The 13,414-nt window shown below is 42.1% G+C and overlaps 1 protein-coding gene across 1 annotated transcript in view; it reads right to left on the bottom strand.

The window, feature by feature from the left end:
* Window positions 1-4,725: 4,725 nt before the first annotated feature.
* Window positions 4,726-13,414, bottom strand: part of LOC132400758 (tyrosine-protein phosphatase non-receptor type 13) — a 54,378-nt gene continuing 45,689 nt past the window's right edge. The window contains exons 7-8 of the mRNA XM_059982084.1: window positions 11,873-11,965; window positions 4,726-6,293 (exon numbers count right to left, since the gene is read on the bottom strand). Of these exons, the coding sequence (XP_059838067.1) occupies window positions 6,141-6,293; window positions 11,873-11,965 (246 nt within the window). The 3' untranslated portion in view covers window positions 4,726-6,140. The remainder of the gene's footprint in view (window positions 6,294-11,872; window positions 11,966-13,414) is intronic.

Genomic DNA, 13,414 nt, shown 5'->3' with positions numbered 1-13,414 from the left:
GACCGGAAAGGAAGAGGGAAGATGCCAGAATAGGAAGGTGAAGCATCTTCTCCCTTTCTTTCCAATCCTGATGAAGCACTGCTTGACCTGCTGAGTCCCTTTAGTATTCTGTGTGTGCTACTCTGGATTTCCAGCATCTGCAGAATCTTCTCTAATTATTATTCTCATAAGCCATCCATGACCAGAAGCTTCAGATAATTGTGTTACATAATGTACATGGACAGATAGCATTACCTTAAATGAACAACACAATTTGACTTTCATCCTCGCATTTTCTCGATTACTTACCCCTGGATGAAATCAAATGCTTCCTTATGATGTCATCCCACAATGAAGCCATGTCAGAGATCCTTGTCGCAGCTGGAGCCATCAGTAGTTACATCTGTCAGCATAGGCTCTGTACATACTGTAGGGGAAGGAGAGAGGGCTAACAGGGAGTGGGCAGGACTGCAGCCAGGTACAAATTATTTTAACCTACCAACTAAAGACTCCTGCTTCCTATATATCAAATGAAAAATCCTGTTCAATCTAGGACAGTCTATTTGAGGCAAGGCACAGAATTGAAATAAATTTTCCTGTTAGTCACTCTATCCTTTCAACTACCCTGAGAAGCAATAATGAATTGAGAATGCGGAGAGACTGAGAATGTAGAATCGGTGTAGCAACACCACTAGAATATAGAATTGGTGTGACAACACTACTAGTGGTGTGCCACAGGGATTGGTGCTGGTTCTGTAGTTGCTTGTCATCTATATCAATGATCTGGATGATAATGTGGTAAGCTGGAACAGCAAGTTTGCAGATGATAACAAGATTGGGAGTGTCGTGGGCATGAGGAAGACTATCAAAGCTTGCAGAGGGATCTGGGACCAGCTGGAAAAATGGGCTGAATAATGGCAGATGGAATTTAATGCAGACAAGTGTGAGGTGTTGCACTTTGGGAGGACCAACCAGGGTAGGTCTCACACTGTGAACAGTAGGGCACTGAGGAGTGTAGTAGAACACAGGGATCTGGGTACACAGATCCATAATTCCTTGAAATGTAGATAGAATCATAAAGAAAGTTTTCAGCACATTGGCTAAAATGTATTGAGAACAGGATTTGGGATGTTATATTGAAATTGTACAATATGTTGGTGCGGCCTAATTTGGAGCATTGTGTGCAGTTTTGGTCTCCTGCCTACAGGAAAGATGTAATTAAGATTGAAAGAGTGCAGAGAAACTTTATAAGAATATGGTCAGGTCTTGAGAACCTGAGTTATAGGCAAAGGTTGAGTAGGATAGGGCTTTATTCCCTAGAATGTAGAAGATTGAAAGGAGATTTGATGGAGGTATACAAAATTGAGGGTTATGGATGGTGTAAATACAAGCAGGCTTTTTCCACTGAGGTTGGGTGAGACTACAAATAAGGGTCATGGTTTACACATGAAAGGTGAACTGTTTAAGAGGAATATGAGAGGGACCTTCACTCAGAGGGTGGTGAGTGTGGAATAAACTGCTAGTGCAAGCAGTAGAAGCAGGGTCAATTTCAACATTTAAGAGATGTGGATACGTACATGGATGATAGGGATATTGAGGGCTACAGTCCAGGCGTAGGTCGATGGGACTAGGCAGATTAATGGTTCAGCACAGACAGAAGGACTAAAGGGCCTGTTTTTGTGATTTAGTATTATGGAAGTCTATGACTCTGTGAAGGCCATTGATAGGGGAAACAAAAGCAGGCTTTTTCCACTGAGGTCAGGTGAGACTGGTGACAAGTGAAATGCTTAAGGGGAAACCGAAGGGGAACATATTTATTGCAAGAGTGGTGAGGGTGTAGTGTGACCTGCCAGTGGAAGTGTTGGATGCAGGTTGGATTTAAACACTTCAGAGAAGTTTGAATAAGTACATGGATGGGAGGGGTATGAAGGGCTATGGTCCAGGTGCAGGTCAATTTGACTAAGCAGAATAATAGTTTAGCATGGACTAGATGGGCCAAAGGGCCTGTTTCTGTGCAGTATTGCTCTAGGATTCTATATTTAATTTATGATTTTCTCGTTTTTCTTTATTCACCACTCAACAAAAGTGAATAAAGACATCTATGTCATCATCTTCAGTGTCTCAAACAGCCTATCTCATTATGATCTTGCACGTTATTGTTTACCTGCACTGTACTTTCTCTGTAGCCATTACACTTTATTCTGTATTTTGTTTCTGTCTGCCACCCATTGATCTACCATCTCCCTCACCTGGCCTCATCTATAACTTGCCAGCTTGCACAGCTTCCCCATCCTCTACCTTCTTATTCCGGCTTCTTCCCCTTTCCTTTGCAGTCTTAATGAAGGGTCTCAGCTCAAAACATTGACTGTTTATTTTTCTCCCTAGATGCTGCCTGACCCGCTGAGTTCCTCCAGCATTTTACGTGTATTACTTTAGATTTCCGGCATCTGCAGAAGCTCTTGTGTTAATAACACAGCAGTCAGTTTGACCACAGGAAGGTGGTGAAATGCAATGGGATAATAACTTGCTGGAGCAGTGGATATCCATCTCAGGAGTGGGATTAGATCAGCAATGCAACGATATATCAGGCACTAAATGTGATGGTTGGCTGATTCAACATTTCCACTGCCCCCAATATGATTTGATAGTGCCGGCTGAGAGGGGAACGTTGGTTGGGTCACCTTCCTCACCTTATGAATAACACACATAAAATGCTGGAGGAACTCAGCAGGTCAGGCAGCATCTAGGGAGAAAAATAAACAGTCACTTATCACCTGCCCATGCTCCACTTTTTTATCTGGCTCTCTGCCCTCTTTCTTTCCAGTCCTAATAAACATTGACTCTCCATTTCCCACCACAGATACTGTCTGACTTGCTAAGTTCCTCCAAGATTTCTTGACCTTTATTTTTCTATTTGTTTATTTGTTTAGAGATGCAGCACAGATCAGGCCATTCTAGTCCAATGCACTGCACCTCTCAGAAAACCCTGGCCTAATCTCGGGACAATTTACAATGACCATTTAAAATTCTAACCAGTACATCTTCGGACTGTGGAAGGAAACCGGAGCACCTGGACGAAATCCATATGCTCATGTACAAACTCCGACGGCATCGGAATTGATCTCTGAACTCCGACACCCCGAACTGTAATAGCGATGCGCTAACCACTACGCTACGACAGGGCCTCTGTCTCTTCATTCAGCATAAAAGAATGAAGTTGTCAGAGAAACTCAGCAAATCAAGCCACATCTGTGGAGGCAGAGGGATGGCTGACGATTCACATCGAGACTCTGCTGAAACGATCTGAAGCATCAACCATCACTCTGCCACCACAGACGCTGGCAGGCCTGCTGAGTTTCTCCAGTGGTTTGTTTCATGACTCCATATTCCAGCATCTGCAGTCTCTTGTGTTTCCCTTCCTCCACCTCTCATTTCTAAATTCTTTCTCATTATTCTATTCTATTCCCAGCAGGGAACAAATAGAGTTTAATTATAAACTACTCAACAGTTAAGGCACAAGCCCTTAAGCCTCTTGTTAAATTTAATCTCCTTTTTGACAACTTCAGGTTATCTTAAAGCTTAAAGATTAGCTTTATTTGTCACATGCACATTGAAACATTGAAACGGATAGTGAAATGTATCATTTGTATCAATGACCAACACCACCAAGGATGTGCTGGCGTTTCCCCACAAGTGTCGCCACACTTCCAGCGGCAACATAGCAAGCCACAATTTGCTAATCCTAACCCATACGTCTTTAGACTGTGGGAGGAAACACATGCAGTCACGGGAAGAACGTACAAATTCATTACAGACAGCGGCCGCCATTGCACCCTGATCAGTGATGTCTGGTGCCGTAATAGTGTGATGGGCTGTACTGTTATGGCTGATATCTGTAATACACTGCCAGTGGAAGCACTGGAATCAGATACAATTATACATTTACGTCCATAAGACCACATGAAATAGAAGCAGAATTAGGCCATTTGGCCCATTGAGTCTGCTTCACCATTCCATCATGGCTAATTTAATATCACCTTCAACCCAATTCTCCTGCCTTCTCTCAAAAATCTTTGATGCCCTGACTAATCAAGGATCGATCATCCTCCACTTTAAATACACCCAGTGACTTGGTCTGCACAGTTGGCTGTGACAATGAATTCCACAGATTCACCATCCTCTGGCTAAAGAAATTTCTGCTCATCTCTGTTCTAAAGGAACATCCTTCTGTTCAGAGGTTATGCCCTCTGGTCCTAGACTCCCCCACTATAGAAAACATCCTGTGCTCAATCAAGGTCTTTCAATATTCGATAGATTTTAATGAGATTCCCCCCCCCCCTTATTCTTCTAAATTCCAACAAGTATAGGCCCAGAACCATCAAATGTTCCTCATATGTTAACCCATCACTCCTTCTTGAAATGAATGCATTTGCCTTCCTTACCATCAACTCAACCTGCATTTTAAAACACGTTTCAACAGACAGCATCTGAACCCGCAATCTTACAGTTGGCACTGTAGGGTGTTAGACTAACCATTACACTATCGCGATACTTACTTGGTTTTAATTCCAGATTCTGATTTAGCAAGGTATACCTATTTAAACTAAATACTTTATTTTCAGAGTCTTTAGTCCTGGACTACTTTTGCCTTGTTGTTGCTGGGTCAGCTCTGCAGGCAAGTCATGTATTGTATGGACTGCATAAGTATTTAAAATGGAAAAAAACTCACGTAGAAGACAGACTTACTTGTTTAAAATGGCTACAGTTTATTGAAAGAAAAAATCAGTTCTGGTGAAATATTAAAAGGATAAAAAGATCCCAGGCTGGAAGAAATGAAACATTGGTCACAATTCTCATTGTACGTACTTTCATTTTATTGAGTATCCCTTATTTATTTGGGATGCTTTGATATTCATACTTTTTTGCCTGCCTCTCTATTTTTAACTTACCCCCTTGGTCAATTAGCATCTACGATGGGGTGTCTGGTTAGGGAATGGGTTGAGAGGAGTTGGGAAAGCATCAGCTCACCTGATGTGTAGATAGCACAGTGTTCAGCAGAGCAGCAGCCATGTGCAAGAACCCAAACACAGTTACACTGTGGAAGAGGTATAAGGCTGATAAAAGAAGAAATTTAATAGGAGAGGATAGTGGACGTAGGTGAAAGGAGAGGAGGAGTGGAATAGTTGGCTTCTTCCTTTCCAGCCCTGATGAAGGGTCATGGCCCAAAACATTGACTGTTTATTCCCCTCCAAAAGTGCTGCCTGACTTGCTGAGTTCATGCAGCAGTTTTTTTAAATCACTGCATAAGCCTGAATGTAATTTGTTTAAGAACTGTTGGGTTAGGCTGTTTAATTGTCACTATCTTTTCAGCTTAACAATTAATTGCCTACTTGTATTTCATATAACCATCAATATACAAGTAACTGACTAGTATATTTCCTAGTTGTCACAGTATGTACAATATATGCAATTGTTCAGTGTGTCCACTAGCAGTTACATTTGTATGATTTTGGAAGCTTCTCCTGGTATTGGATTATTTGAATCGGGGCTCCAACTAGTTAACTCTTAACTACAGATTTCAGTGCAATGTTTCTGATCCATAGTGTAGAAAGAGCTGACTACATTGCTCCACCATCTTTACTTCTCTCGCTTCACCTACTCGAGTTCTGTTGCTGTCCATTTTCAATTTCAACTCTTTGTTCCTTTAGCAATTAATAAAGTGATCATGAAGCAACAATGTTTGTGTCTATTTCTTCACTTCCAAAAGAATCTTGGATAAACATCAGAATCCAACAGAGTCTTTCTGATCCACACTTCAAGGTTCAAAACAAGAAAGCGTATTTAGTGACTGGAGGTTAATGGATTTATCACCTTAAAGTACATGAGGCACTTTAGTGACATACTGTATATTTTGTGTAAACATTGCTCAGTGTCTATTGCTTGTTCATTGTGGAATAGATCCTTTAATTTGTTAGTTATATTGAAACATCTTGACCTACAGAAAAATGTGTTCCAATATTAAACTATCCCAAGTGCTGTAAACAGTCCTCTTCCAAATCACTCTTAAATAATGATCTGCAGAATAAGTAAGGCCATTTTTTTTTCTTTAGTGAAAAATGGTGAATCTCTGCAGGAAATAATTCTTCATTAGAAGGACCTTCCTAGGGTGGATAAAATGCACTATTTAAATAGTCCGAATAGTCAATAGCTTCTGGGCTTTTGGACCGTTCTGGACAATGTTCATCCTTCTCTAATGCCAACTGGTCCAGTTCTTCATCAGAAGTCGAAGGACGAGTCAGAACAATTCGAGGGAGCTTGGCCACACAAGAAGGATCAAGAGAGGAGGTGACGAAACAAGAGGTACAGGTGTCAAGGCAAAAATATTGAAATACACACAAGGAGGGAAAACAAATATTGAAATTAAGAATAGTATACAAAATCACATTATTCCCAATACCAAAAACATACACAATTAAAAGACCTACAATCATTGGCTACTTTATTAGGTACAGTACACCTGTGTACCTGCTAAACTTTGCCATGGATGGTCTCAAGCCCAGCTGCAAAAGGAGGGTGGTTGGGCATGGACTACTTGAAAGACAGGCACAGGATAGGGGATTCTGCTGAGCTGCTGTCATTAGCTTATGCTCCAGTAGGAGTGACAGGCTTAAGTAAAGTAAATATACCTGCTCATTAATGCAAATATCTAATCAGCCAATTATGTCACAGCAGCTCAATGCATAAAAGCATTCTGACATTGTCAAGAGGGTCAGTTGTTGTTCAGACCAAACAACAGAATGGGTAAGAAATGTGATCTAAGTGTCTTTGACTATGGAATGATTGTTGGTGCCAAATGGGAAGGTTTGAGCATCTCAAAAACTGTTGATCTACTGGGATTTTCATGCATAACATGCTCTAGAGTTTACAAGGAATGGTACAAAAAGCAAAAAAAAAAATCCAGCGATCAGCAGTTCTGTGAGCGAAAACATCTTGCTAAAAACAGAGGTCGGAAGAGAATGGCCAGACTGGTTCAAACTGACAGGAAGGTGATAATAACTCAGTTACAATGGTGGTGTGCAGAACAGTATCTCTGAATGCACAACACATCAAACCTTGAAATGGATGCACTACACCAACTGACCAGGAACAACCACTTAGAGGCCACTTTGTTAGGTATAGGAAGCACTATTTTTTGTTCTTCACAAAATTCTCTGTAAGCTCTAGAGACGGTTGTACATGTTTAGTCTGAACAACTGAACTTCCTGAAGGTGTCTGTATGCTTTTATGTATTGCTGCCACATTATTGGCTGAATAGATATGAGCATTAACAAATAATAAAAGTGCCTTATAAAGTGGCCACTGAATGCATTTTTCAGTAAGTGATAGTGCTCATCACTCTCAGTGTAAGAGCACATTGAACTGAAATGCCAAACTCATATATTTTCAATTTACAAACTTCGGCTTAAACATTTTACATGGTCACATGCCTTTCATAACTCAATCGATTATTGCATAATCTGTGAAGAAATTCAATCTTAGGGGAAGATGTAATGATGATTTAAAATAGCTAACTTCTCTACTCCCCCACCATACACAACCCTTCCTTTCAATTCAAATTTTACAAATTGCCACTTAATGCAATGTTTATCAAGATTCACTTCATCATATGTACATCGAAACATCAAAACATAGAGTGAAACGCATCATTCACAGTACATCAGTGATCAACACCACATTGAGTAGCAGCCAGCAAGTGTCGCAATGCTTCCGGCGCCAACATCACATGCCCACAACTTACTGTCACTAACCCAAGGAGTATGTCTTTGGAACAGGAGAGGAGAGCACCATAAGAAAGCCACATGGTCAAAGGAGAATGTACAAACTCATTACAGACAGCAACAGGAATTGAACCCCAATCTGATAGCTGGCACCCTTCCCACCTCTACACTAAAATGATCACTCGAATGAGTCAATCTCTAACTCCCAACAGACACGCACTTTCAATTCATTCAATTTTGACAAATTGGTCATACTGCACTGTTTGCACATTTCATGGAGTTAAATTAATTCGTGATCATCTACCTTATAAAAACAGGTAGAATTCTGCTTGGTGATTATGTGAAAAGCATGGTACTGGCTTGTTTGCATCAATTGGAAGAATAGCACTGAAATATGGAGGTATTTATTCTACCACTTTGGAATCATAAAACAGTTCTCTAGTTGAATACATTTACGAATGTCAGATACTCTTAAAGATTGTCAAAGTATACAACTCTGAAATTCTTCTTCTCCAGACAGCCACGAAGCCAAGAAAGAAATGAATGACAACATGATCATCAATCTCCAAATCCCTCCAAGCCACACAAAAATGGAATAGGCACATCGACCCAAACCCCCCCAAATACCCCTCTACTGCACACAAAAAAATGAGGAAGATCAAGCGAGAATACAAAAAAATGCTAAGACTGAAAAAAAGTGCACAGTCCAAGCCCACATCCAAAACACAAAAAACCTGGGCACATTCTCCCCTCTCAAGGCAGAACGATCTCACCGATGATAAAAAGGCAGTCTCCGCTCTCAAGGCAGAATGATCTCACTGACGATAAAAACGCAGTCTCCCCTCTCAAGCCAGAACAATCTCACCAACGATAAAAAGGCAGTCTCCCCTCTCAAGCCAGAATGATCTCACCGGCGATAAAAAGGCAGTCTCCCCTCTCAAGGCAGAATGATCTCACCGACGATAAAAGGGCTTTCTCCTCTCTTAAGGTAGCAGAGCAATCCCCAAGCAATAAAAAGGCAGGCAGCCAACATTTCAATCTCCCTCGTCCCTTTAATCAGCGAAGAATAGAAGCCTTAATCAGCAAAATGGAGTCAAACATCGGCTTGCAGTCTTTTCTGCATGAGCTTCTGCACACTGCCTCTGCCTCCCGGAGACCCCTCAGAGACTGTAAAGCTCTGGAACAGCCAAATGATCTCCAAACTGCAAATCACGGGTTCCAACAGTTCCAGAATCACATTCAAGATGAAAAACAAACGTAAAAGACATTAAAAAAAGTGAAATATATGGTTTTGTGATCTATCCACAAGATGTCAACCGAAGGAGTGTTGTACACAGGCTCAGTCTTGACTGGAATATGGCAAATATGACATGGATGTCGGACTGCCCAGATCAATGAGTCCTGGAATCAGATGTCCAAGCGAGCAGGAGACACAAGGTCTGGTCAGTCAGTGTGTCCAGAGCTCGAGGACAGGAATTCAGGGTCTCATGATCAGGTAGTTTGGGGTTTGATAACAAGGATCAGAGCCTGAAGGTCATTCGGAAGTCCAGGTCGAAGCCAAAGCCTGGAGAGTGGAGGCCAAGAGGACTGTCCTGGGTTTGGAGGACTGTCTGTATGCAGATGGGTGGGGAGGGAGGAAAGAACTTTGTTTTGCTGTTGTTTTATTGTGGGCATGCTTTGTTAGCGCTGGAATGTGTGGCACAGACTTGTGGTCTTCTCCCCCCACCCCAGCACATCCCTAGCGGGTGTTGGTTGTTACCACATCTCACTGTATGTTTCAATGTACATGTGATAGATAAATCTAAATCCGAATTCACCTGACTCTGAGTAAACAATATCAATTCAATAAACAAATCTGAGCCCTGATGGAGGTTCTCGGCCCAAAACAACGGCTGCTTATTCCTCTCCAAAGATGCTGCCTGTCCTGTTGAGTTCCTCCAACCTTCTGTGTGTCACTCCAGCATTTGCAAAATCTCTTGTGTTTATGACTCTGAATTATTTCAGTTCTGAACTCTCTCCGATGGCACCACCATATGCATTGTGCACACTAAATATATTTAATTCCTCGCTGTGCAGTATAAACTATAATCCATGAGCTGTCTGCGCCTACATGCCTACAGCCAAGGTTTACATGGGAGCAGTTCCTCACCTCCATCGTACACATGACCAAAAACACAACGCAGCCTGGGGGCACCAGATGAACAATTAAATCCAACCATGAATTGAACCCATGGCCTTTGTGCTAACAGTCACGACTCCAGAGATGAGCTCTTTCATCGGGAGCCCCTAGATCAGGAGTTCCCAACCTTTTTTATACCATGGACCAATACCATTAAGCAAAGGGTTTGTGGATCCCAGTTTGGGAACCCATGCCCTAGAGTGTCTTACTTCTACAGCAGTACATTGTTTTATTTAGGATTATAGCAATTTTTCTCCAGTGTGGCTGTGGGGAAATTATGCCATAAAACCATCAAGCTGTTTGCTGTGCACAGATTTACAATGTATTTGTAGATAGCCCACAGGGAGCCATAAGACCATGGGACATAGGAGCAGACTAAGCCATTGAGCCTATTAATTTTGCTCTGCCATTCGATCACAACTGATTTATTTTCCCTCTCAATTCCTTTCTCCTTCCTTCACTCCACAATCTTACCCTGACCAAGAAGCTATCAACCTCCATTGTAAATATGCCCAATGACTTGGCCACCACAGCCATCTGCAGTAATGAATCCCATAGACTCACCAACATCTGGCTAAAGAAATTCCTCCTCCTCTCTGTTCTAAAGGAATGTCCTTGTACTCTGAGTCTGTGCTCTCTGGTCCTAGACTCTCCCAGTATTGGAAAAATCCTCTCCATATCCACTCTATCAACGCAATTCTTTATTCGATAGGTTTCGATGCGATTTCCCCTCTCCTATTCTTCTAAATTCCAGCAAGTACAGCCTCAGAGCCATCAAACACTCTCATACGTTAACCTTTTCATTTCCAGGATTATTCTCACAAACCTCGTCTGAAATCTCTCCAATGCCAGCTCATCCTTTCTGGGCTCCATATTTTCTAGATAAGGGAATTAAAACTGCTCACAATACTCCAAATGTGGTCTGACCAAAGTCTTATAAACTACATCCTTATTTTTGTATTCTATTCTTCTCAATCTGAATGCTAACATTGCACTTTTCTTCCGTACCACTGACTCAACCTGCAAGTTAACCCCTCGGGGATCCTGCATGAGGACTCCCAAGTTTCTTTGCATTTCTGATTTCAGAATTTACACCCTGTATAGAATATAGTTTATTCCTTTATTCATTCTACCAAAGTACATGATCATACACCTCCCTACACTCTATTCCATCTGCCTCTTCATTGTCCATTCTCCTAATCTGTCCAGTCCTTCTGCAGAATCCCTGCTTCCTCAACACTACCTGCCCCTCCACCTATTTTTGTATCATCCACAAAGTTGGCTACAAATTTGGCCAATAATTCTGTTATCCAAATCTTTGACATATAATGTCAAATTTAGCAGACCCAACACCATCCCCTGTGGAACATCACAAGTCATCAGCAGCCAACGGTTAAAGGACCTTTTTATTCCCATACTTTGCCTCCTGCCACTCAGCCAATCTTCCAGCGTATTTCCTGTAATACCACGGGGTCTCATCTTGTGTGTATGAGTGGGCGTATGGGGAGGACTGCCTGTGTGTGTGACTGATATCGGATGTCTACTGCAGGAAGGGATCCGCGCCACCTGTTTTGGCGGGTCAGCGGTTCGACGCTGTTGTGGTGGTTGTCAGGACACGCAGTCCAGGAAAAGAAGCGGATTTCTGAAGCTCGTAAATCTGACGACTTTGAGCCCCGCTTGTTCTCTAATACGACTTTACACTTGAACGCAATGCGGGTGTTGCTCTGAAGAGAATTATACCCGCGCCTAGTCACTTGTCTGCTGCGTTTTACTGTTTGTGTTCTGTGTCGAGATCTCCTAACATCAGGAAAGTACCATTGCACTATAACAAGTAGAACAGGGTGGAACACCAGTATTATCGACTAGGACAATGAAGGGTGCTGTTCTTCCAACCCTGCCTCTACATTCCCAATAAGTAAAACCCACAGCTACTCACTGGCATGGAATGGTTCACGGCACGGAGTGAGTTGCGCTTTTGCGATGTCCTGTGAGCAGAGTTAATGCTGCGATTCATTGAGGTCACAGATCCCTAATAAAAGAGAAATGAAGGGCGAATTGAGCTGTTGTTAATACATGTATACACACCTCCTCACAGTCTGTATCAGTTCAGTGATATTATAACTGAACGGGGAGCGAACAGAGTAACACACACACACACACACACACACACACACACACACACACACACACACACACACACACACACACACACACACACACACACACACACACACACACACACACACACACACACACACAATGCTGGAGATAGATCCTTCATCAGGACCGAAACGTCGACTGTTCGTTCCTTTCCATGGATGCAGCCAGCCTTGCTGAGATCCTCCAGCATTTTGTGTGTGTTACTCTGGATTTCCAGCATCTCCAGAGTTTTTGTGGTTATGAGCAGCAACTCCCCTTCAGTTTCTGACCGGTCGATGAACTCATGAATTAATCTATTTTTTCCGCGATTGATTGATTGATCGATCGATCGATCAATTATTTATCTATCTATCTATCTATCTATCTATTTATTTATTGCGATTTATAATTTTTAATGTTTTGCACTGCGCTGTTGCTGCAAAACTGATTTCCACATTAGATTAAAAAGGAAAATAGTCTTATTTGCTACATGTACATTTTAACATACAGTGAGCTGCATCGCTTGGTTCAAATCAAATCAGCCGAGACTGTGCTGACCATGTTCGTGTCACCATGTTCTGGCGCCAACATAGCATGCCCACAAATTAATTCATTCATCCTAAACCGTACGTCTTTGGAATGGGGGGGGGGACCGGAGCACCCGGGAGACTGGAAAGGAAGGGGGAGTCTCCTATGTTTATAATTTCACATCACTTGCAAGCGAGATTAAACCTGATTTTAACCTTGTTGATTGGATTTTGTATTACTCACAGCACCATCTAGTGGGCTTGACAAAGGAATCAATCATTTCCCTCAACGTAATCATCACAGAAAGTAACTTATCGCCACAGATTTAGGATCATCTTTATTCGCCATATACATTTACACGGATTAGGAGTTTGCTGTGATGCGTTGGTCAAGGCCCAATATGCAACACAAAACAACATTCAACAATTATCAGAATAAAAGACTGCAACAATAAAACTCTGATAATCAGGCTTCTGATTGTTTTGGAGATCTCTAAAAGTCCAGCTTTCCATCACTCTTGAGTCGGGGAAGCGAGCCGGTGTTGCAGAGTGTGCGTGGGTCCCGGCTGTGGGACGGACCTGCAGCAGGGCCGGGAATGGAGCCTGGAAACCCAGGAGTCAGGAGGATCTCAGCCCGGAACGTCATTTCCATAGAAGCTACCTGACCTGTTGAGTTCTTTCAGCATTCTGTGTGTGTTAGTTGAGAACTAGCCGGGTTTGCGTTTGTAGATAAGTTCGCAAACGCTTATGTTTTTGCTGATCCCTTTAAAATCGGTGTGTTCATGGGAACTTTTAGTATCATACAGTGTAAA

This window comes from Hypanus sabinus, chromosome 10 (assembly GCF_030144855.1).
Source record: "Hypanus sabinus isolate sHypSab1 chromosome 10, sHypSab1.hap1, whole genome shotgun sequence".
In the NCBI taxonomy this organism is placed as follows: domain Eukaryota; kingdom Metazoa; phylum Chordata; class Chondrichthyes; order Myliobatiformes; family Dasyatidae; genus Hypanus; species Hypanus sabinus.
This window is presented reverse-complemented; position numbering and strand designations above follow the sequence as displayed.